The sequence below is a fragment of the Heteronotia binoei genome, chromosome 8, assembly GCF_032191835.1.
Source record: "Heteronotia binoei isolate CCM8104 ecotype False Entrance Well chromosome 8, APGP_CSIRO_Hbin_v1, whole genome shotgun sequence".
Lineage (NCBI taxonomy): Eukaryota > Metazoa > Chordata > Lepidosauria > Squamata > Gekkonidae > Heteronotia > Heteronotia binoei.
This window is the reverse complement of record NC_083230.1, coordinates 106,350,419-106,376,223: the sequence shown is the minus strand read 5'-3', so window position 1 is coordinate 106,376,223 and position 25,805 is coordinate 106,350,419. Positions and strand designations below refer to the sequence as shown.

General features: G+C 45.4%; 3 protein-coding genes across 5 annotated transcripts in view; 2 read left to right on the top strand and 1 right to left on the bottom strand.

Annotated features, from left to right (window-relative positions):
• SLCO1C1 (solute carrier organic anion transporter family member 1C1) overlaps positions 1-12,413 on the top strand; it is a 54,898-nt gene extending 42,485 nt beyond the window's left edge. Inside the window, exons 11-16 of the mRNA XM_060245836.1 lie at positions 1,041-1,236; positions 2,827-2,992; positions 5,083-5,267; positions 7,982-8,046; positions 9,639-9,756; positions 11,995-12,413. Coding sequence (XP_060101819.1) covers positions 1,041-1,236; positions 2,827-2,992; positions 5,083-5,267; positions 7,982-8,046; positions 9,639-9,756; positions 11,995-12,217 — 953 coding nt within the window. The 3' untranslated portion in view covers positions 12,218-12,413. The remainder of the gene's footprint in view (positions 1-1,040; positions 1,237-2,826; positions 2,993-5,082; positions 5,268-7,981; positions 8,047-9,638; positions 9,757-11,994) is intronic.
• The window catches only part of CALD1 (caldesmon 1), a 710,639-nt gene that overhangs the window by 47,307 nt on the left and 637,527 nt on the right, over positions 1-25,805 (bottom strand). The window lies entirely within an intron of this gene.
• The window catches only part of LOC132576562 (solute carrier organic anion transporter family member 1B3-like), a 44,209-nt gene continuing 41,205 nt past the window's right edge, over positions 22,802-25,805 (top strand). For both annotated transcript variants that reach the window (XR_009555756.1, XM_060245819.1), the window contains exon 1: positions 22,802-22,869. The gene's annotated coding sequence lies outside the window, so the exon portion shown is untranslated. The remainder of the gene's footprint in view (positions 22,870-25,805) is intronic.

Sequence of the window (25,805 nt, the reverse complement as noted above, 5' to 3'; positions counted from 1 at the left end):
GGCACGCCGCACAATTCCTATCCATGCCACACAGTGCTCTCCATTGTACTACCAGCTTTGCTGAGCACTAAGCTTTTAGTTATGTGTGAAACGATTTAAGACTTTGCAGAGTGTAAGAAGTATAATTTATGAAGAACAGGCAAAAGGTTTAGTGCTGTTACTACAGTTCAATAATGCCAATCACCAAAATAAGCCCAGAATATCTTGTGTTCGGGGAGTGGGTAGGTAGATGTGACGGGTTATTTGGAATTTCGAATTGTAATTACTGAGAAAGAAGAGGTGAAAAATTATGACCAGGGCTTTTTTTTGTAGCAGAAACTCCTTTGCATATTAGGCTATCACTGCCACAGGAGGTGTTGGCGGCTGCAAGCATAGCCAGCTTCAAGAGGGGATTAGATAAAAATATGGAGCAGAGGTCCATCAGTGGCTATTAGCCACAATGTGTATATATATATAAAAAAATTTTGGCCACTGTGTGATACAGAGTGTTGGACTGGATGGGCCATTGGCCTGATCCAACATGGCTTCTCTTATGTACTTATGATGTAGCCAATCCTTCAAGAGTTTACAGGGCTCTTAGTACAGGGCCTACTGTAAGCTCTTGGAGGATGGCTACATCAAGGAGGTGTGGCCTAATATGCAAAGGAGTTCCTGCTACAAAAAAAGTGTATGACACAGATCAGAAATTCTTTAGGATGAATCAATATCCAAGAAATTTAAAGAAGAAGAGATTGGATTTATACCCCACCCTTCTTTCAGAGTCTGAGTGCTTTACAACCTCCTTCCCTTCCCTGTGAGGTGGGGCTGAGGGAGTTCTGAGAGAACTGCTCTTGAGAGAACAGCTCTGAGAGAACTTGTGACTGGTCCAAGATCACATCAGCAGCTGCATGTGAAGGCGTGGGGAATCAAACCTAGTTCTCCCAGAATAGAGTCCACATGTTTAACCACTATACCAAACTGGCTTTCATTAGGTTTAGCAAAATTGGGGGGGGGGGGGGGTGTTCTACCCACTGTGTTGATTTTGCTGTTTTGGACTGCAGGTCTCATCAATATTCCCGCAGTGGCTCTTGGGATATTCTCTGGGGGACTGATTATGAAGAAATTCAGGCTTAATGTTTTGGGAGCAGCGAGACTCTCCTTGGCCTCCTCCTTCTTGGGCTACCTGCTGCTCCTTTCGCTGTTCGCAATGGGTTGCAAGAATGCTGATGTTGCGGGACTAACCATCTCCTACCAAGGGTATGTGCACTTGTGTCTTTGCAGCAGTGAGTGAGCAAGAGAGATGCCACTATGCATTGACAAGTGCTTCTTTTAATCAAAAGGACATAAGAGGAGGGAAGCCCCAAACACAAGGAGGAATGAGATAACATTTTTGGAAAAAAAATTGTGTCAACCTTAAGTCTTGCCCTGAATGTTACAGATAGGGCTCTTTTGCACTCTCATTTCCATCACTGATGTACCCCTATTGCGTTTGTGCTTTTTTTTTCTTTTTGCACATGTTTTGTTCCTTCTAATGGCTGATTCAAAATTATAGCACTCCTCCACATGCAGCCAGCTGGGTGACCTTAGGTCAGTCAGTTCTCTCAGAACTGTCCTCTCAAGAGCAGTTCTTGGAGAGCTCTCTCAGTTCCATCTACCTCACAGGGTGTCTGTTGTGGGGAGGGAAAGGGAAAGGAGATAGAAAGACACTCTGAGACCCCAAGTGAAGGGCAGGGTTAGGGTTGCCAAGTCCAACTCAAGAAATATCTGTGGACTTTGGGGGTGGAGCCAGAAGACTTTAGGGGTGGAGCCAGGAGCAAGAGTGTGACAAGCATGTTGAACTCCAAAAGGAGTTCTAGCCATCACATTTAAAGCGAGTGTGCTCCTTTTAAATGCTGTCCTTCCATAGGAAATAATGGAGGATAAGGGCACCTTCTTTGGGGGCTCATAGAATTGGACCTCCTGGTCCAATCATTTTGAAACTTGGGGGGTGTTTTGAGGAGAGGCACCAGATGCTATGCTTAAATTTTGGTATATCTGCTCTCAAAAAGAGCCTCTCTGCAGCCACAGTTACCCACAAATCAATTCTCCGTTATACCCTCCATGGGAACTTAGATTCAGTGGGAGCTCACAAGAGCGCAGCTACTGAACCTTTCTGAAAGTTCCACCTCCTCCTTCTGAGAATTCCACCTCCATGTCCATTGAATAGTATTGCAGCTGCATAACAATCCCTGGATGAGCTCCACCACCTATTTTTCTACAAAATGACCCCTGGGAGTGCCCAACAGCAATTCCTACCCCCCACCCTGCTTTCTGATAACCCTGAAGCAGAGGAAGAGTCTCCAAACCAGGGAATCCCCTGTCCTTAACTGGAGATTGGCAACCCTAGGAGGAGTATAAATCCAACTCTTCTTCTTCTTCCTTCTTTACCATTTATCCCCTCCCACTGTTATATTCCACTGCAGCAATATAGCAATTGCAAGGGTTTTTTTAAAAGCCTGCAAAAAGCCCTCTGGTGGCTGGGTGAAGTTCTGGAAGCCAGGAAAATGGCACCAGTATGGAAGGGCCTCTCAAAAACATGCCACTTCCTGACCACATAGTGTGCAAAGCTACTTTGACTGCAGCTTTTCCAAAAAGGTCATATCAAATCAGGTTTGGGAGTGAACACAGCAAAGCAAGAGAAAGTGGACATTTAGGGGACAATATTGGGTGGATGCTTAAATTTTTATACCAGACTGGGGCAAAGAATGTGTGTAGAAGCAACCTGAGACATGAAAATTTGGGGCATCCTTGCTCTGAAGTCAATGAGACCCTAACGGTCATCTCAAGATTTTCTTGTCTTCTCTCCAGTCACCAGCATCTCTCTCGGTATGAACCGACCCTATATTCGGAGTGCAATTCGGGTTGCATTTGTTCCAAAAATGAATGGGATCCCATCTGTGGAGAAAATGGAATCACCTATATCTCAGCTTGTCTTGCTGGCTGTAAAATGTCCAATGGAAGTGGAAAGAACCTGGTAGGTGGATTCTTTCTTCTTGACTGTGCCATATAGGCTGGAGCTGGTGCAGAGAACTATGCCGGGGTGGAATTCTAGCAGGAGCTCCTTTGCATATTAGGCCACCCCCCCAATGTAGCCAAACCTCCAAAAGCTTACAAAAAAGAACCTTGTAAGCTCTTGGAGGATTGGCTACATCGGGGGGGGGGCTAATATGCAAAGGAGCTCCTGCTAGAATTCCACCCCTGGAACTATGCATCATTCATGTGTAGATGGAGAAGTCAACTCCTCCAAAGTGCAAGCCACTATATCATTCCTTCCCCCCTCTTTCCTTTCTTTTTCTGGAAAGTGTTCCCAGGCATTGTCAATTGTTACTGTATATGACAGGTTCCTTAACACTCTGCATAGCCAAAGTATCTGTCCATATGCAGGCTGAGTGTTCCTGAAACACTGACACAACTTTTTCTTTTTATGCATATTCAGGGGTCATTTCATAGAAAAAGAGGTGCCAGAGCTCATTAGCACAGCTCATTTGCATACGCCACACACACACCCGACATCACCGGAAGGTGTACTAAATTACATCCGCTCAACATCTATCTTAAAATGCTTCTTGAATTCTAATTGTCATAATAAAACCTTACTCCCATCCAGTGTTCCCTCTAAGCTGTGGAGTCTTGTGAGCTACTGGCACTAAAGTTGTGAGTGAGCAATTTGGCTACTGCATAAATCGGTTTGCTCTGGGGCCATCCTTCCTGAGCCAAGACAAAAATGTGTGAGCCAGAGGCTAAAAAATTGTGAGCTAGTTCACAATAACTCAGCTTAGAGGGAACATGGCTCCCATCATACTTTTAAAATTACTTTTGCCTATGTGTCCACAGTAGCATGATGAAGATTTCCAACTGTCTGCTTTATGTGTTTTGGTTATTTTCCCATTTTTGATGGTGAAAAATATTAGAAGGTTTGTCAAATCTTAGTGTTCAGCAAAATTCTCACAAGAGGTTTGAACAATGGAACCCAGAAGCAAGTATTTTTGGAGGGGAGGTAAGAAAGAAGGAAAGAACAAAATAAAGTTCCAGAGTTCCACTACTGTGAGCTCCTGCCCAAAATTAGGCCTGGTAGGTTCTGTAACATCCTGCATAGCTAAAGGATCTGTCCATTTGGGCTAAGGGTTTTTGAAACGCTAACACAACTTTTTCTTTTCATACATATTCATGGTCTCCTAGTAACCCCCATTCTTGTAACATTCCCTAAACCATTCAGAGGATTATTATAATTTTGTAAAATGACCTTTCAAGTGGAAAGGTTCAGCAACCTTTTATGTTTTTATAATTGTTGTTTCATTCATATTGTTTTTATTGAGCTTTTTAATAATTGTTTCCTTTATATTGTCAACTATCTTGAGTTCCTTAAGGGAGAAAGGCGCCTGATAAATGTTCCAAATTTTCCTGTTAAATTTGGGAGTATTCCTTCATATTTTAGCTATTCATTCCTTCATTCATCTCCAAATGCCTATGTAGCTAGATAGATTTTTCTGCTTTTCCAACAGATCATCAAAATATTTTTAAGTGTTGTATATTAGAAAAGAATACTGTAGAAATTAATCCATTTTGAAAGAGTCTTTAATGGAGCAGAGGAAGTGATTCTTGTACTGCGCAGTGTTCAACATTTGGCATCCGTTGGAATAAGTTCCTGTCGATGATAGACTACAGTCCATCAGTGAAAGATCATTTTCAAAAGGAAGGATAAAGGGCCTGCATCTTCATCTGGACTGGACCCAGTGGACTTCAGGACATCCACATACATTTAGACTTTATTATTTACCTCTTCACTTTGTTCTTTGAAGTGTGTGTGTGTGGGGGGGGGGAATTCAGTTTACCACTTCACACTGTACTTTGATGTGTGGAAACAATTCATTTCATTAATATAGAGAGCATTTTTTCCTACACTGTCATTATTGCGATTGTTGTGTCATAATGAAGGTGTTTAAGCAGAGGATTGCACAGCCACGGTTCTATAGATCTTATCAGATTCTCGTCTGACACTCTGACCACCGCTTGTGCGTAACTTATAGCAGGTCCTGTTCTTACACTTCATTTGCTCCATTTCAGATATTCTATAATTGCAGCTGTGTAGAAATCACAGAGTTTTCATCCAGTGCTTCTTCAGCTGTGGTAGGACCTTGTCAAAAAGGAAAGGAATGCCCCAAAATGTTTCTGTACTTCCTGGTCATATCAGTGATCACCTCATACACACTCTCCATCGGAGGCACCCCTGGATATATACTACTTCTAAGGTGAGAAGCTTGTATTCCTGTTTCTCATTGAATGCTGATCAGTCTTTCCAAAGGCTGAAAACAAAGAGGTCTGCAAAGATCCCAGTTGGGGTGGGCATTCCCACCTTGTTCCCATTGCTTACCATCATGGAGAGTGGTGGCAGAAGAAAACATTTTTAAAAGATGCCGGCTGCAGCAACACACTACTTCCATTAAAAAAAAAAACAAGAAATGGCATAGAGTACCTCTAGGAATCATCAGAAAACTCTATGGTTTGCTATAAAGTTTCTAGTGATTCCTTGAGCTACCTATGTCACTTTTTTTTTACTGGAAATTATATGATGCTGCAGCCAGCATCATGATCCCACCCCTGTATCCCTACCCACAACCCTCCCACTTGTAGTCAAGCTATGACTGGCAGCCCTAAAAACAGAGGGCCATAAAGTGTGCCATCTGATGAGACACACTTGCTTCTAGCTGTACATATTCTTATGTAGACTTACTGCAGTCTAAACCCATTAAGAACATAAGAACATAAGAGAAGCCATGTTAGATCAGGCCAATGGCCCATCCAGTCCAACATTCTGTGTCACACAGCGGCGAAATATATATATATATATATATATATATATATATATATATATATATATATATATACATACACACACACATACATACACACACACACACACACACACTGTGGCTAATAGCCACTGATGGACCTGTGTTCCATATTTTTATCTAAACCCCTCTTGAAGGTGGCTATGCTTGTGGCCGCCACCACCTCCTGTGGCAGTGAATTCCACATGTTAATCACCCTTTGGGTGAAGAAATACTTCTTTTTATCCGTTTTAACCTGTCTGCTCAGCAATTTCATCGAATGCCCACGAGTTCTTGTATTGTGAGAAAGGGAGAAAAGTACTTCTTTCTCTACTTTCTCCATCCCATGCATTATCTTGTAAACCTCTATCATGTCACCCCTCAGTCGACGTTTCTCCAAGCTAAAGAGCCCTAAGCGTTTCAACCTTTCTTCATAGGGAAGGTGTTCCAGCCCTTTAATCATTCTAGTTGCCCTTTTCTGAACTTTCTCCAATGCTATAATATCCTTTTTGAGGTGCGGCGACCAGAACTGCACACAGTACTCCAAATGAGACCGCACCATCGATTTATACAGGGGCATTATGATACTGGCTGATTTGTTTTCAATTCCCTTCCTAATAATTCCCAGCATGGCGTTGGCCTTTTTTATTGCAAACGCACACTGTCTTTACATTTTCAGTGAATTATCTACCACGACCCCAAGATCTCTCTCATGGTCAGTCTCTGCCAGTTCACACCCCATCAACTTGTATTTGTAGCTGGGATTCTTGGCCCCAATGTGCATTACTTTGCACTTGGCCACATTGAACCGCATCTGCCACGTTGACGCCCACTCACCCAGCCTCAACAGATCCCTTTGGAGTTCCTCACAATCCTCTCTGGTTCTCACCACCCTGAACAATTTAGTGTCATCCGCAAATTTGGCCACTTCACTGCTCACTCCCAACTCTAAATCATTTATGAACAAGTTAAAGAGCATGGGACCCAGTACCGAGCCCTGCGGCACCCCACTGCTTACTGTCCTCCACTGCGTCCTCCATTGAAACTGATGGGCTTAGATAACAGTAACTCTATAGGTCTACACTCTCAGTCACTAGCTTGCCAGAGTGATTTAAAATTAATCAGATTCTGTTGGTACTTTTTTTTGGGGGGGGTACGTATCTGCAGGCCTGGAAAATATCCAGGTCTATTTTTTATTCTGTATGTCCTGAAAGGTCTGCTCATATGCCGAACCTTTCCAGTTTTGCATTAAGAATCTGGAATGAAGCAATGAGATTAAAAGGACTAAAATACCACCCGATGGCAGCCAGTTATGCAAATATTTCTAGGGATTAGATTTCTTGGGCAAACGTCCATCATTCTAAGACTCAATGACTTTCAAGTGCCATTTGCCCAGAATCCTATAGGTGGCAGTATTATACCGATACTGTCGCTTGCCTGATTACTGAGGCCACAATTGAAGGGTATTCTGCACCACTAAAAACGTAAACTCCTTTGTACTTAAGGTTACCTTAATAAAGCATTTTGACTTACTTGGGGGCGGGGTGGGAGGAATAGCTCACACTAGAATTACATGGAAACGCACGAAGCTGTGTTGTATTGAGTTTACCGAGGTCACCATTGTCAAACTGGCAGCAGCTCTCCAGGGTCTCAGTTTGAGGTCTTTCAAATCACCTACTTCCTGATGCTTTTTAAACTGGGATTGTAACCAGGGACTTCCAGCATGCAGAACAGAAGCTCTGCTGCTGAACCATGGCCTCTCCGTACCCTTGTGTCTCTCCTAGGGTTGCCAAGTCTGTGTTGGAAAAAACCTGGAGACTTTGGGGGTGGATCCTGGAGGGGGTGGGCTTTGGGGAGAGGAGGGGCCTCAGCATAGTACAATGCCACAGAGTTCACCCCTCAAAGCAGCCATTTTCTCCAGGGGAGTTGATCTCTGCCAGCTGGAGATCAGTTGTTAAAGTGGGAGATCTCCGGGCCCCACCTGGAGGCTGGCAACCCTAGTGTGTCCAGTGTAGACCAATGGGATAGAGTTAAATTATCAGACCTACACCTTGTAGCTAATTTCTTACAATGTAAGCAAAGGGGGATTAGATTTCTTGGGCAAACTACTTTAATTTGTGCTTTATATATTTCAGATGCATCAACCCTCAACTAAAATCTTTTGCACTGGGCATCTATACATTAGCCATAAGAGTTCTTGGTGAGTAGAAGTCTACATTTCTTCCAGTTCTGAATTGCAACAGGATATTTAGCTTAAAACTGTAATCTATTTAGCATCGGAGTCAACCCCTTCCTCGCTAGTGGTCAGGGCTTTTTTTGTAGCAGGAACTCCTTTGCATATTAGGCCACACACCCCTGATGTAGCCAATCCTCCAAGAGTTTACAGGGCTCTTAGTTTAGGGCCTACTGTAAGCTCCGGGAGGATTGGCTACATCAGTGGGTGTGACCTAATATGCAAAGGAGTTCCTGCTACAAAAAAGCCCTGCTAGTGGTTCTGAATGGATGCAGAACTGCCCTTCTAAAAGGGAATTCTTTATAGGATGAGTTGGAGACTTTCAGCTCTCTACCCCATATCCACTAGACTTTGGCCAGTGTGGCACGCCCAGCCATTTGTTGAGCCTTGTTCAAAGAGAACACATCTGCACACTGCAGCTATGTGCATACATCTCTTTGAAAGAAGAAGCCAACATGTAGCTACTAGCATAGTAAATAAAGGGAACCTCCACATTCAGAGACAGTAAACCTCTGAATCCCAGTGCCAGGAGGAAACATCAGGAGAAGGCCTCAGCCTCCATGCCCTGTTGTTGGCCTTCTAGAGCAGGGGTCCTCAAACTTTTTAAATAGGGGGCCAGTTCACTGTCCCTCAGACTGTTGGAGGGCCGGACTGCTGTTACTGTACAAGGCCGTGGGCCATCAGTTCTCTGTCTTCTGCATCTCTCTCCCTTCCCCACACCACACAGCCCGGCCTGGGAACTCACCTCACCTCGGTGTCACCTCACACTCTGTCTCCGCCTCCTCAGCCCAGTGCCGGAAGTGTGCGTTGCCAACGCGAGTTTAGGTTGAACGTCACTTCCGGTCTGATTTTGCCATAACCCGGCGGGCTGCATAAACGTCCTCAGCGGGCCACATCTGGCCCGCGGGCTGCAGTTTGAGGACCCCTGTTCTAGAGGAACTGCTTGGCCATTGTGTGAGACAGGATGCTGGACTAGAAGGACCACTGATATGATCTAGCAGGGTTCTTATGTTCTTACGTGTTCAAATCAAACTGGAGACCATGACCTGGACATATATGAATTGAAATCACATGGCCAGCAGTACACATGTTGAATGTAACATGAGAGTCACTCCACTCGCAAATAAAGAAAAATAAAGTTTACACTGTGCTCAGATTTTATGTGCGTTCACTATAACCTGTAGTTCAGTATTAAGATCTGGTGGCTCCCAGATTCCTCAAGGTCACGCTTTTTTGCTGTGATTGGTCTTTGCTGAGTCTCTGTTTGAAGATATTCCCTGCTTCAAAGAATCTACAAAACAAAATTCTAAAATTTTGCAGAGCCTCCCTTCCTTCCCCTCCAAACTTCACTTTTGATCATGTCAGAATTAACTTGTAAAGAAACCCCAAATTTCTAAAAAGAGAGAAATAAATGGGCCAGAATTACTGGGAGAAACCAGATAAGAATTTCTGTTCAAGGGGAATTAAAAGAATTCCTCTTAACTATGCTGCAGTTAGAAGAAGGCTCTTACCGATAAACATTTCTGGCATATTAATGCTTTGTTCTTCCTTTCATGCAGCAGGAATCCCGGCTCCAGTATACTTTGGAGTATCCATTGACACAACTTGTCTCAAGTGGGGAAGCAAACGGTGCGGTGGCCAAGGAGCTTGCCGGCTGTATGATTCAAATGCGTTCAGGTGACTTATTTTGTGGGTTTATTTGTATTTGAATATAAGAGCCCTGTGGCGCAGAGTGTTAAAACTGCAATACTGCAGTCCTAAGCTCTGCTCACGACCTGATCCCCGGTGGAAGCTGGGTTTTCAGGTAACTGGCTCAAGGTTGACTCAGCTTTCCATCCTTCCAAGGTCAGTAAAACAAGTACCCAGCTTGCTGGGGGGAAAGTGTAGATGACTGGGGAAGGCAATGGCAAACCACCCCGTAAAAAGTCTGCCGTGAAAACGTTGTGAAAACAATATCACCCCAGAGTCAGAAACGACTGGTGCTTGCTTTCCTTTTCCTTGTATTTGAAATGTTGGGTTCTTTGGTAGTTTTTCTTAATGTAACCATAGAATGTGTAGGCTCCCAGACTTTGAATGCCTTTCAAAGACTTGAAGCTGTGCTAGTGTTCCAGTCTCAGAGCCAGTTTGCTGTAGTGGTTAAGTGCACGGACTCTTATCTGGGAGAACTGGGTTTGATTCCCCACTCTTCCACTTGCAGTTGCTGGAATGTCCTTGGGTAAGCCATAGCTCTTGCAGAGCTGTCCTTGAAAGGGCAACTGCTGTGAGAGCCCTCTCAGCCCCACCCACCTCACAGGGTGTCTGTTGTGGGGGAGGAAGGTAAAAAGAGATTGTAAGCCACTCTGAGATTTAGAGTAAAGATCAGGGTGCAAATCCAATTTCTCAAAAAACACCCCCCCCCCCAGAGCCCCAGATACCCATGGATCAATTCTGCATTATACCCTATAGGAATCGGTCTCCATAGGGTCTACACCAGTTTGGTGTAGTGGTTAAGTGTGCGGACTCTTATCTGGGAGAACCGGGTTTGATTCCCCACTCCTCCACTTGCAGCTGCTGGAATGGCCTTGGGTCAGCCATAGCTCTGGCAGAGGTTGTCCTTGAAAGGGCAGCTTCTGTGAGAGCTCTCTCAACCCCACCCACCTCACAGGGTGTTGGTTGTAGGTTGGGGGAAAGCTAAAGGAGATTGTGGCCGCTCTGAGATTCAGAGTATAGGGTGAGATATAAATCCAATATTGTCTTTTTCTTCTTCTTCCTGGAGATTGGGGGCCAGAGTCTGGGAGGGGGGGGTGAAGCCTGGGGAAGGGAGAGGCCTCAGCAAGGTACAGGGCCACCCTCCAAAGCAGCTTTTTCCTTCAGGGTAACTGATCTGAGCAGTCTGGAGTTCCCCAGTGATTAGTGAGTAATCTTATCCTGGCACACAGGAGAGACTTGATTATGCTGCAAAGAGAATCAGTAATCTCTTCAACACAACTCTTTCAAATTATATTCGGATTGCAGGGCTTTTTTTGTAGCAGGAACTTCTTTGCATATTAGGCCACACTCCCCTGGTGTTGCCAATCCTCCTGGAGCTTACAGCAGGCTTTGTACTGAGAGCCCTGTAAGCTCTTGGAGGGTTAGCTGAATCAGAGGTGTGTGGCCTAATATGCAAAGGAGTTCCTGCTACAAAAAAAGCCCTGGGATCGCCAGCCCCGCAGTCTGGGTGGGGGTTCCCCCACTTTTGCAGGCTTCTCTCCAGGTCTGTAGCCACAGGGGGGCCTGTGGGGGCACTGTCCCCTGACTTCCAGGGGCCCTCCAGGGTGCAGCCATTTTTTTGGTCATGAGCAGAAGCCAGAGCAGGGAGAGTGAGCAGGAGAGTCCGGTGCACTGAAGCAGCAGAGGTGCGGGAGGGGGAGGAAGCCCTGTGGAATGGGCTGGAGGAGAGGTAGATGGAAGGACCCCCCCCCCCACTTGCTTGCATGCAAGGTGCAGCCCCTTCTTGACTCCAAAGTTTTAGGGTTGGCTGCCTCGACTTGGCCACTTTCAAAGCTTCCAGCTTTTGCCTCAACCCCAGAAAGCTTCTGGCAAACCCTGCAGTGGATGAGAAAAGGTACCCCCTGACTTTTAAAATCCTGGCTGCAGCCCTGCTCCTCTCTGCCTACAAATGACCCAAAACGCAGCACGATGATGTCACATGGAAGTAATGCTCTAGTTTTGGTTCAAAACTCTGGTAAATTTGGGCTCAAACCATAGAGTTTTGCCCAAAAACCAGAGCACTGCTGCACAACATCAGCGGGATGATGATATCTCTTCTGAGTGATGTTAACGTGCTGCACATCCTTCACACACAGGGAGAAAGCTCCCAGAAGCCCCCTCCCCCCCAGGAAGCAGGTAGGAACTGGCAACCCTAAGTTATGTAAAGGATTTAAACTCTCCTCACAGGTACATCTATCTGGGTTTGACCATTGTGTTGGGTACCATGTCCACCTTCCTGAGCGTTGCCGTCCTGGTTGTTCTAAAGAAAAGGTATCTTCCGCACAATGAGAGCATTGTAATCAGCGGGCCGAGGGAGAAGACCTCTGTTAAGAACCAGATGGACAACTTTGTCAACAGCGATCACTTGATTCAGACAACCTACTGGCCAGAAAAAGAGACACGGCTTTAGGACCACTCAAGATATCTTGTGTCAAGTCTGGGAAATTTCACAAATTGATGTGCCTGAGGCAAGAGGGGGTGGGTGTCATTCTCTACTATAGATGGTTCTTCTTGCATGTAATTTTGTACAGTGGCTTTCTAGAACCTATTGAGACCTGATAAAAAAACAATGTTGCATTTGCCTTTATTAAAAGAGAAAAAAAACCCCAGGGTGAATGTCTATTTGAGTTGGCAAGTCAACAAATGGAATTTTTGACATGCAGGAAAACAATCTTGGTCACTCCTTGGACGAAACTTCCCTCTGGAATGGAACACGTGTCTGGTCTGGAAACTGCTGAGTTACCAAAACTGAACGGTAATTCTCCTTCACACTTATGGTATTTAGTCATTGTGACTAAGAGCAGGTCTTTTTTGGTAGCAGGAACTCCTTTTAGGCCACACACTCCTGATGTAGCCAATCCTCCAAGAGCTTACAGTAGGCCCTGTACTAAGAGCCCTATCTTGGAAGATTGGCTACATAAGAGGAGTGTGGCCTAATATGCAAAGGAGTTCCTGTTACAAAAAAGCCCTGACTAAAAGCTGTCCTGCATTCTCATTTTCCTTACTTGTAAGTTCCTGTTTCTTGCAGGGGGTGTGGAGTCTGTTCTGCATGTGTTTTGCTTTCTCTAGTGGACACCACCAGTTTGTGCCTGTCATATCTCCCTGCAGATTTAAACTGCAAGTTTTTTTTTTTAATCCTGGACATAAACTGGTGTGATATCAAATCAACCAGTAGAGGGGACAACCCAAACATGGAACAGGAACACCCCCCCAACCCCCCCCCCCCAAGAATTTGCAAGGGAGGAAAATAAGAATGTGGAAAAACAAGATCTATTCCGATTTACGCTGGAATAATTTTTGTTAGAATTTAAGGCACCACTGAATTCCCATTTTATCTTGCTGCTGCTAACATGGCTTGCCCATCCGGAATACTTTCTGAAGGATAAAGGATCAACCTGTGCCAAGTCAGAAGAGAACAGTGTTAAATGTAATGGTAGACATCTCTGAGCTTTTTTGCGTTTGAATTGGCCTCAAATTCTGAATAGAGCCAGCATGACAGCCCAAGGCTGCAGGGGTTATCTGTTCTGGGGAACAAACCAGAGACAGACATGAGGTTGGGTCACCTTTTCTTTGCTTCAGTGCCTGCATCCTTCAACAGTGACAATGCTTGGACAGTGAGCTAGTTCTGAGTGCTGCCACTTGAGTTGTGTGTATGCTGCTTCCAAATAACATGGAGTAATATTCTGCACACATCACCTCCATTCTGTAGCCTACATCAGTGGTGCAAGCTAAGGCAATCAGCCTGCGTTTGGTTATTTTGCATAACTGTATAATTTAATTAGGGGGAGGAGTGCAAACAGGGCTGGCCCTAGACTGTCTGGCATCCTAGGCAAGGCTAACATCTGGCGCCCCCCTGCACTGATGACATCACTGAGTCCCATCACTGAGTCACACAATTTGGTGCCCCCAGAAGGCTGGCACCCTAGGCGTTTGCCTAGTGGCAGGGCCGACGCTGAGTGCAAAGCTATGCTGGGAACTCAAGTCTGCCCCCAGCTGATGGATATTCTGATTACCTTCTCCTCTGGATGTTGAGATTTAATCAGGGTTGGATCTGCACATTGTTGAATGGCCATCTGACAGCAATGAAGATCCTGTGAATTGAGGGGGAGGTATTTGTGAGTTTCCTGCATTGTGCAGGGGGCTGCACTAGATGACCCTGGAGGTCCCTTCCAACTCTATGATTCTATGACTATTGTGCTGTTGTAATCACATAATTGCCCTGAGCTGGGTGGCCCAGGCTAAGCTGATCTTGTCAGATCTCAGAAGCTCAGAAAGGTCAACCCTGGTTGATACTTGGATGGGAGATGAGGTTGCCAATTTGAGGTTGGGCAAATTCTGGAGATTTGGGGATGGAACCTGAGGAGGGAAGTCTTTGGGGATGAAAAGGACCTCAGCAGAGTATAACGCCATAGACTTCACTCACCAAAGCAGCCATTTTCTCTAGGGGGAACTGATCTCTAGAGTCTGGAGATGACCTGTTATTTCAGGAGATCTCCAGGCCCCACCAAGAGGCTGGCAACCCTAATGGGAGACCACCAAGGAAGTCCAGGGTATCTATGCAGAAGGAAACGATGGGGAACCACCTCTGAACATCTCTTGCTTTGAAGACCCCTACAGGGTCACTTTAAGTCAGCTATGACTTGATGGCACTTTCCACCGCTGATCATGTGATATCCATGGCTTTTTTTGTAGCAGGAACTTATTTGCATATTAGGCCACACACCCCTGCTACAAAAAAGCCCTGGTGATATCCCAGATGATTCTACAAAGCCTGAAGTATGAGAAACGTTCTCTTAAAACTGGGGCTCATAATGCTGGATTTTGACTCCACAACCAGTTTTCATAACTGCCAAGAGTGAGTGCAAAATACACACTAATCCCATCCCTGTCATTCTGTAGAGGGTCGGTGACTATGAGACATATGGTATGTATCAGAATAAGAAATAAGTGTTCTGGAAAAGTCCATTTGGAAATGAATTAAAATATATTCTAAGAGCGTTGTCTTTGAGTTTCTCTTGTTCTGTGTGCATTTTTTTTTGCTTCAGATTAATATAAAATCTATTTATATTCATATTTCAGCTTTGCTAAGATGGTGTGGGGGGAGTAAATATTGTATCTCTCCTCATAAAAACAAGTATATTCACTCTGGAAAAAAGAAAGATGATAATTATGCGGAAAAGACACATTCAACCAAGTTCTATGAGGAAAGGCTGAGGGACTTGGGAAAGAAACATGGAGACCAAGTTCTATGAGGAAAGGCTGAGGGACTTGGGAATGTTCAGTCTGGTGAAAAGGAGGCAGAAGGAGGAATTAGGGTTGTCAATCCCCTGTTGGGAAAAAAACTCCACCAAAAAAACCGTGCACTGTATACTTTACATGCAATGTATCAATCAATTAATACACTATTTGTAACTTCCTTTTTGCTCTTATTATACAACAATTACTGTTACAATTCCAAACATAAACACATTAACAACATGGATAAATGAAAAAAAGTCTCTCACATCCAAGCACGGTGCTTCACATTCAAGTAAACTGATCGAAATATGCTGACTCCAAAGTAGATGCAGCTTAGACCCGGCTCAATTGATGGAAAGAATGAACAGTTCCGATAGCTAACAATTCTTCTTTGCAACAAAATTATCGAAGGACAATGCTCAATACTGTGATTACTGAAAAAAGTGCATAGACATAATAGACTGGCAACATGCTGCTCTGGATTAATGCATGTTTCAATGGAGAAAACCTCTTCTTCAGGCCACCCGACTTATCACAGAACTGTAATGAACAAATCACACATAATACCATAATGTACAAAAAATACAGCTTAAGTAAAGGGAATCCATTAAAAACTCACCCTGTGTTCACAATTATTCACTCTGGAATTATCTAAAAAAACTTCAGTAGGCACCAGTTCTCACTGTGGTTTAGTTCCTTCTTATGAATTGGTTATGTTGAGTATTTCAATATACTGTTATATGGATGTGCAGTAGTATTGTATATAGTGTGGTGAATATACAGTTAATGTGAGTATGTGCGATATCCCTTTAAATACAATATTGGCTTTCTAGCTGTTCTTAATATAATACAACCAATTAGTCTGTAAACCTACATCGGCGAGCCAATCAGCGGCATTGTTTATGTGCAGGTGCAAAAGCTGGGCTGTCTGATTGGTCTATGATGGGACAGGCACTCAGTGAGGTGGATTATGGTCAGGATATGTGTTCGGGCAACTGCATTTCAAGTAAGGGTGGAGAAAGGAGCACTTCGCTGACAGGTTAAATGGTGCTTCCGATCACGGCCAAGGACCTTCTGAGTTTGCAGTATTCTATTAATAGAAAAATTACATCTTTTACAATTAGATACATTTTTATGCCAAGTTTAAAGGTAAAGATAATCCCCTGTGCAAGAACCCATGGGGTGACGTCACATCACGATGTTTTCTTGGCAGACTTTTTGTTACAGGGTGGTTTGCCAAGTCTAAACCATCCTAAAAACCTCAGTAATATCTGAACCATTTAACAATTTCTAAGTTTTAGTCTTACAAAATATTTAAATGCTAGTGAAATAATGAGTAATTAAAAAGTTATAACTATAATCAATATCTTCTTTGCTTCTGATATAGTTTCAGGAATCAAAATATTTAGCTATTCCCATAGTAGCCTCTCTTGTGTTCTTAAGGGAAGAAAGAGATTTAAAAGCCAGTTAATCCTAGAAGCAGTCCAGTTTGGGCACAAGCCCATCTCAGGCCTTGGACCTTAACCTTGTACAGACTTTATCTTCGCCCTTAGTCCAGGGTAGCAGATTTTGAGACTCGTCTCTTTCCCATTTAAGAATTTCAGTATTTGTGCCTGTTTCCCGGCCAAAGTGTGTGTGTCAGAGGCGGGTACTAGTTCTGGCCGCTTTCCCAGCTTCTGCTTGGAAACGTGGAGATAATCCTAATGCAATAGAACAGCTTCTGGCTTGTGAGTTGTGAAACAGACAAGTTGCGCGTTCGGCTTTGCGGGCCTCTTGTAGGTTCGCACACCAGGCTGAGGGGTGCCCAGAAGGAAGCCAAAGGTAATTCTGTATCAAGGTCTCTGCTCAAATGTTCTCCCCGGCGTCTTCTTTGGACTCCCTGACAAAGAACAATTGTTGCGGCAGATGTGGGACTCGTTGGGTGAGAAAAGAGAAGGGCCGCACCAGTCACTAAGCTTTAAAAAAAAACAAGGACAAGGCTGATGATGCAAAATCGAGTAAAATATATGTTTCATTGCTCAGCTTAAATTCCCAGAATTCCCTATGCATTTTGCCAACAGGCTTCTTCAGGAGAATGTGTTAAGCCTTGCAGTGTTTCTTCAAAAAGAGTACAAAATTGGTATTGATCATATATACTCTGTTGGAATAATGTGTAGTGAATTCTAGGGATTTTGACAAATAAAATATATTTTTGCTTGATTTTGTTCCATTGGACTTGTTGGGGAATGCTGCCTTGCTTGCCCTGGCTGGTGCTTTACATCCCCCCAAAATACACGAAATAGTAGCAGAGGGCAAGGATTCTTGACCGATGCTGTGGAATCTGGAGTTTTGATTCTAGAAGGGCCATTTAATCTAGCACATTAAGGTCAGTCTAGGCTCCCTATTCCCATAAGGGGTTTTCTTGCAAGTTGCAATGGCAGTTTACGCACTGTGCTTCCATTCATTATGGAGAGGCTGCAGCCCAGTGCAAGAGAGCACCATATGTTCAATGAATGTGTGGGAAGTGGGGTTGCCAGTTCTGGGTTGGGAAACACCTGGAGATTTGGGGGGTGGAGCTTGAGGAGGACGGGGTGTGTGTGTCAGAGGCGGGTACTAGTTCTGGCCGCTTTCCCAGCTTCTGCTTGGAAACGTGGAGATAATCCTAATGCAGGGACTTGAGTGGGGTATAATGCCATAGAGTCCAGTGTCCCCTCTAAGCTGAGTTAGTGTGGGCTAGCTCACAGCATTTTACTCTGGCTCACACGTTTTTGTCTTAGCTCAGGAAAAATGGCCCCAGAGCAAACTAATTTATGCAGTAGCTCACAACTTTAATGCCAGTAGCTCATGAAGCAGAATTTTTCCTCTAAAGATGTGACAGTTCAGAGGGAGTATTGATAGAGTCCACTTTCCAAAGAGGCCATATTCTCTGGGTGAACTGGTCTCTGTCTCCTGAAGCACAGTAATAATCCCAGGAGATCTCCAGACAGCACCTGAAGGTTGGCAACCCTCAAGGGGAAAGAGAGAGAGCAGGTGTAAATGTGCTAGCCACCCCCTGCCAGAATGCAATTCCCTGATCGTCTTCTGGAACCACCTTGTGGGGAAAGTGGCTGCACAAACTCTCTCATGATCAGTGATGTCCCAAAACCAGTGTCCCTGATCACGGGGAGGGAGATTTCATGTGGCCACTTTTTCCCTGGGGTCACCCCTGCAGAAGACCAGACAATGATGTGAAGTTAGTGGGTGGGGTCAATGCGCTACTCTTCCACCCTACCCATTCATTGAACGCATGAGGCTGTCAGGTGCATCAGGCTTGTATGTTAGTGTAGAGTTTCAGAGGGTGCTTGTGGAGACATGAGTTCTGAACCCCAGTTCATCTCTAAAGCTCATTGGCTGACTGGGCTCCAATCACTCTCTCTTGATCTAACCTACCACACAACGTTGTAAAATGGAGGAGAAAAGTCATATAAGCCTTGGAAGAAGAGTGGGATATTGTTGTTGTTGTTGTTGTTAGTATCACCATCATCAGGGCTTTTTTTTGTAGCAGGAACTCCCTTGTATATTAGGCCACACACCCCTCTAAGAGTTTACAGGACTCTTAATACAGGTCCTACTGTAAGCTCCTGGAGGACTGGCTACATCAAGGGTGTGTGGCCTAATATGCAAAGGAGTCCCTGCTACAAAAAAGCTCTGATGATGACTGTTGTTGTTGTTGTTGTTATGACAATCCTATCCCCAAAGCATGTGTATGACAGTGGATGTACCAAAAATGGTTTTTAAGTTGCACAAAATAAAGATGGTGTTATATCTTGAGGAATGTTGAATTTGTTGATGTTCCCAGATAAAGTCCAGTGTTTTTTGGCTGAGGTAGTCTCACTGCGTACTGAGAGCCAGTTTGGTGTAGTGGTTAAGTGCACGGACTCTTATCTGGGAGAACCAGGTTTGATTCCCCACTCCTCCACTTACAGCTGCTGGGTTAGCCATAGCTCTGGCAGAGGTTGTCCTTGAAAGGGCAGCAACTGTGAAAGCTCTCTCAGCCCCACTCACCTCACAGGGTGTCTGTTGTGGGGGGAGAAGATATATGAGATTGTAAGCCGCTCTGAGTCTCTGATTCAGAGAGAAGGGCAGGGTATAAATCTGCAATTCTTCTTCTTCCTTTAACTTTGTAGTATGCTGTATTACTGAATGTAAATTGCCCAGAGCCCAGCACTAGCTGGGATGGGGAGATTAATCAAAATTAATTAATAACAATGTCAGCAACAAACAAACAAACAAACAAATAAAAGAGCTCTTATATTCTCTTCTGGGCATGGAGCAGGGGTCACTGGGGGTGCGGAGGTGGGAGATATTTGTGAATTCCCTGTAGGTTGGCTTGGAGAAGGCATTTCTCTCTTTAAATCATTTCTTCAAGCCAAGCCAGCCAGTGGCTTGGAGAATGTATTTACAGTTAAAGTTGCTATTGTAGAATATTAAACTTATTAAAAATAAGCCCCCAAACATCCATGCAATTGAATTGCCAACTCTGGGTTGGGAAATACCTGAAGATTTTGTTCCTTTATTCTGTACCTCATGCTCACAGACCAACAGGTCATAAGTAATCAAATTTGATTTGGTACAGATTAATACAGTCCAATAGTACAAAATAATGCAGTCCAAAAATACAGAAAAATAACCAAACGACTAGAAATACTAAATATGATATGTAATATATACCATTGCGGGGAAGAGTCGTTAAAAATCATAGATAAAAATTTTGCCACAGCAAGAGTTACACTTGGATCAGTACCAGCCAAAAGCACTGTAACTGCCTCTTGTTTTGAGTTGCATCCCCTCTTCTGAACGTAACCTGAATGTACCTCTAGTGAGTTCATGCTTCTTACAGTCAATAAAAAGGTGCCAAGAAGTGTCCAGATTTCCTGATTTACAGTCGCAAAATCGTTCAGAAAAAGGAATCCCTTGGAACTTGCCTGTTAATTCCCCAGTGGGGAAACATTTAATCAGGCCTGAGCAAAGAGTATTCTGTATTTGGGAACAGTTAAAAATTCACAATATGCAGGCAGGGTCTTTGGAATGGAGAGAGCCATTTGTAAACGTGTAACAGAATTCAAGGGTGAACATGAGAAGGGTGGGGTTTGAGGAAGGAAGTGACCACAGCAGGGTAGAATGCCCTAGAATTCACCTTCTAAAGCAGCCATTTTCTCCAAGTAAAGTGATCTTTGTAAATTCACTGCCACAGGAGGTGGTGGCGGCCACAAGCATAGCCACCTTCAAGAGGAGGTTAGATAAAAATATGGAGCAGAGGTCCATCAGTGGCTATTAGCCACAGTGTGTGTGTGTGTGTGTGTATATATATTTGGCCGCTGTGTGACACAGAATGTTGGACTGGATGGGCCATTGGCCTGATCTAACATGGCTTCTCTTATGTTCTTATGTTCTAATATGGTTATAATAGGATTGCCAAGTCCCCTCAGCCCTGGAGCGGTTCCCTTGACCAGAAGGTTCCCAACCCGTTGGCCCACATTGGGGAATGGGGGGGGGGACCTCCCCCTACATCGCCAGCACGATGACATCATCCAGAAGTGACGTCATTGCACCAGTGATGCTGTGTGCAGCCGCTCTAGGCATTTCTGGAAAAGCTCTATGGTTTTCACAGGACTCTCTAGCCATTTGGGAAGAAAAACACTCTATAGTACCTATTGCACCATAGAGTTTTCCCTCTCAAATGGCTAGAGCATCCTGGAAAACCCATAGAATTTTCCTGGAAAAGCCTGCCACTGCATGCTGGCACAATGATGTGACTTCTGAGTGACATCATTGCATCGGTGACATAGGGGGAGGCTCCCCCCACTGGCCCAATGTGGGCCGGCGGGCTGGGAATCTCCCGGGTGGGGGAACGCCCTTCAGGACCAGGGGGCTTGGCAGCCCTGCTCTGTAACCTGGAGACCAGTTATAAGCGCAGGACTTTTTTTGTAGCAGGAACTCCTTTTCATATTAGGCCACACGCTCCTGATGTAGCCAATCCTCCAAGAGCTTAAAGGGCTCTTCTTCAGGGCCTACTGTAAGCTCTTGGAGGTTTGGCTACATCAGGGGGTGTGTGGCCTAATATGCAAAGGAATTCCTGCTACAAAAAAAAAGCCCTGAGTCCAGGAGGTCTCTGGGCCCCGTAGGAATGCCAGCCTCCAGGTGGAACCGGGGGATCCCACAGAATTACAGACTACAGAGATCAGTTCCCCTGGAGAAAATGGATGCTTTGGAGAGTGGGACTCTAAGGCATTGTACCCCACTGAAATCCCTGCCTTTCCCAGGCCTCCATCCTCAAATCTCCAAGGGTTTCCCAGTCTGAATCTGGCAACCTTAAGCCACCACTTGGCAGGGCTGGCTGGCCCTAAACTATCTAGCACCCTAGGCAAGACTAACTTCTACCCCCCGCCCCTGCACTGATAACCAATTAAAAAAAAAAAACAGATGTACTGTGGGGGAAATGAAAAGCACAAAACTTGAAATTGCTCCCTGACCTGGATAGCCCAGGCAAGTCTGATCTTGTCAGATCTCGGAAGCTGAGCAGGGCCAACGCTGGCAAGTACTTGAATGGGAGACCTCCTTCACTGAGTCATAGAATCATAGAGTTGGAAGGGACCTCCAGGGTCACCTAGTCCAACCCCCTGCATAATGCAGGAAACTCTCAAACACCTCTCCCTAAGTTCACAGGATCCTCATTGCTGTCAGATGACCATCTAGCCTCTGTTTAAAAACCTCCAAGGAAAAAGAGCCCACCACCTCCTAAGCAAGCCTGTCCCACTGAGGAATCGCTCTAACGGTCAGGAAGTTCTTCCTAATGTTGAGCCAGAAATTCTTTTGATTTAATTTCAACCCATTGGTTCTGGTCCTACCTTCTGGGTCCACAGAAAACAATTCCACCACATCCTCTATACGACAGCCCTTCAAATACTTGAAGATGGTGATCATATCTCAGCTGCCTTCTCTCCAGGCTAAACATGCCCGGCTCCTTCAACCTTTCCTCATAGGACTTGGTCTCCAGACCCCTCACCATCTTTGTCACCCTCCTCTGGATCCATTCCAGCTTGTCTATATCCTTCTTAAAAAGTGGTGCCCCAAACTGAACACAATACTCCAGGTGAGGTCTTACCAGAGCCTAGTAAAGTGATACCATCGCTTCACGTGATCTGGACACTATACTTCTCTTGATACAGCCCAAAATTGCGTTTGCCTTTTTAGCCACCACATCACACTGTTGTGGCTAAAATGTCATATGGGGGGTGCCCAGTTTGGTACCCCAGAAGGCTAGTTTGCCTAGTGACAGGGCCGGCTTTGCCACTTGGAGGTGGGCAACCCTAATAATTCAGCAGTACCTTCCAAGGCAATAGTTTGAAGTAAATGGTTAAGGGCAGCAAGGCTAAATGTGAGATAGGCGTTGTGATATTGAGTTATGTTTTTTTAGGGATTGGTTTGGATACATTTTCTTCGTAAGGTCCAGGGTGAAGCCAAGAACACACCAATGGGAAACAATGAAAGTTTGTGTCTCCAAACAACCCCTGGGGTGATCTCAAAGCAAGACTGCAACTCGAGGGAACGTTTTCTACCGAGATAACTTCAACACTGAAAAAAGAATGCAGGGACTTGCAGTCTATGGGCAGGCCTGGGGACGGGATGGATGCATAGTGGATTATGCAAGAAGTCCTGCTCTTCTAAGGGGCAATCGGTATTTACTTAGGAAGCTGGGGAAGTTAACGATTGACTCCAAAGCACTTTGCTTTGGGGGGGAAATGCTGCGTTCTCCATCCCACCAGACGATTCCTTAGGTGCTGTTCAGCTGGATTCACAACCTTGGTAAGGCTGCCTTCTGCTTCCAGTTGTTCCTAGTGGGCATCAAAGAGGGGGATTTGGCTAGCCAGAGACAGGGTGGTGGAGGAAAATGTCATCAATGACAGTGGACTTACAGCGACCTTGTAAGGTTTTCAAGGTGAGAGACATTCAGAGGTGGTTTGCCATTGCTTGCCTCTGCGTCATGACCCTGGTATTCCTTGGAGGTCTCCCATCCAAATACTAACCAGGACTGGCCCTACTTAGCGTTTTTGAGATCTGACGCGATCGAGATAGCCTGAGCTATACAGGGCAAGGCATCCAGGGACATACTGAATGGCAATTAAAGTCCACAGTTATGTTGGATTTAACAGTGGGACTGGGTTGATTAAAATAGAGTCAATGAGATGATGCCAGCAGGGTGGAAGGGCTGTGGCTCAGGAATACAGCGCCTGCTTTGAGTGCAGGAGGTTGCAGGTTCAATCCCTGGAATCTCCAGTTGCAGGTTTGTAGTTGCTGGGGAAGAAGTTTCTCTGCCTGAGCCATTGGAGAGTTCTGAGAGAACTATGACTGGCCCAAGGTCACCCAGGAGGCTGCATGTGGAGGGATCGAAACTGGTTCTCCAGATTAGTCTGCCACTCTTCACCACCAGTGGGGGGGGGGGGTGCGGGGAGGGAAGGTTTGCCAGATCCAGGCTCGGAAATGTGTTAAATGTGTAAATGATGACTTTTTCCCTGGAAAAAGAGGTGCTGGAACTCTCAAGAGGGAAACGAAGGAAAAATACACAGGTGCCCCCTCATGAAATGTTAAACATTTTTTTTTGAGAATTTTGTTTGCTCAAGGAGGTTGCAGAACTCTGTTCTACTGAGTTCCCACAGGAAAACAAAAAAGCCCTGGTGTAAATGATCAGTAATCTATATGCTGTATATTTTCAGTTATGCATAGATTTACCTGGTGCCTCGTGGCAACCAGCAGGGGGTGTAGGATTGCCAATCCCCAGGTGAGGGCAGGGGATCCCCCGGTTTGGAGGCCCTCCCCTCACTTCAGAGTCATCAGAAAGCAGGAAGGGGGAGGGAAATGTCTGCTGGGCACTCCATTATTCCCTATGGAGAATGATTCCCACAGGCTATAACGGAGAATTGAACCACAGTTATTGGGGCGGGGCTGGGGTTTTTTTGCAGAAGCACCACATTTTCAGCATAGCATCTGGTGCCTCTCCAAAAGGATTGTACCAGGGGTCCAATTCTATGAGCCCCTCAAAAAGATGCCCCCATCCATTATATCCAATGGAGGGAAGGCATTTAAATGTGATAGGCAGAACTCCTTTTGGAGTTTAATTCTGCTTGTCATAGCCTTGCTCCTGGCTCCACCTCCAAAGTCCCCAGATATTTCTTGAATTGGACTTGGCAACCCTAAGGGGGCAGGAGGGACTTACTGGCAGCAATGGAAGGCCTAGGCCGGGGTAGAGAACATTGGCTCTCCAGATGTTTTTTGCCTACAACTCCCATCAGCCCCAGCCAGCATGGCCAATGGCTGGGGCTGATGGGAGTTGTAGGCAAAAAACATCTGGAGAGCCAACGTTCCCTACCCCTGGCCTAGGCCTATGAGACAGCAATATTGTTGGCAAAGTAGCAACATTGCTTCTGCCACACGCCAGAAGTGCTGTTGCTGTGCCTTTGGTAACGCCACTATGTCACAAGCCTAGGTCCTCCCCCCTGCTGGTATCTCCCCATCAGCAGGGGATGAGCAGGGAATTCCCCCACCCCTGGCAGTGGGCTGGCAGCTCTAGTTATGCAATGAGCTTTTGTATACTGGCACTTCCCCCCCTTTCGCTCGAAATGTTGTCTAGGGTAGCCAGGTCTGACTGCCACGCCGGCACATGACATTGCTGTTTGGGGTGGGAGTGAGGGGAAATTCCCTCTTAGCGGCCAGCTGGCAGAAGCCCATGAAAGTAGGGGAGCCTCTGCCCCCACCTATGGAATGGAAACCTAAAATTGTTGACATTGTTTGGCTCTTCAATTAAAAAGGCTGCTGATCCCTGATTCGGACCACTTCTCTGCATTCTGCAGTTCTGTTCTCAGTTTGGTATAAGTTTATCTGAGGAGACTAGAGTCACTAGAAAAGACAGTAATGATAGGAAACGTTAAAGGCAGCAGGGAAAGAGGAAGACCCAGCAGGTGATGGATTGGCCACAGTCCTCCTTTTGTAAGACCTGAGCAAGTAGGGTTGTCGGGTCCCCCTTGGTGGCCAGTGAGGGGTGAGGGGTAGGGTTGCCCGATCTAGGCTGAGAAACGTCTGGAGAATTGGGTTTGGAGCCTGGGGAAGACAAGGACCTCAGAGTGATACAATGCCGTTGAGTCCACCCATCAAAGCATCCATTTTCTCTATGGGAACTGATCTCTGTAGTCTGGAGAGCATCCAATGAAGCTGATGGGCAGAAGGTTCTGGATGGGCAAAAGGAAATACTGCTTTGCACAGAGAGGGATTAAAATGTGGAAATCGCTGCCAGGGCGATGTAGTGATGGCCACAGGAATAAACAGTTTTCAAAAGTGATTAGATAGCTTTATGGGGGATAAGTCTATAAATGGCTTCTAGCCAAGATGATTGAGAGGAGCTTGCACATTCAGAGGGACTGAATCCCAGAGTCAGGAGGCAACATCAGGGGAAGGCATTGGCCTCTCTGCCCTGTTGTTGGCTGTCCAGAGGAACTGATTGGCCACTGCGTGAGACAGAATGCTGGGTTAGATGGACCATTGGTCTGATCTAGCAGGGCTATTTATAGAGATGAGCTGTCATTCTAGGACAGGGATGGCCAAGGGTAGCTCTCCAGATGTTTTTTGCCTACAACTCCCATCAGTCCTAGCCAGCATGGCCAATTGAGGCTGATGGGAGTTGTAGGCAAAAAACATCTGGAGAGCTACCCTCGGCCACACCTGTTCTAGGAGATCCCTAGGTCCCCTTT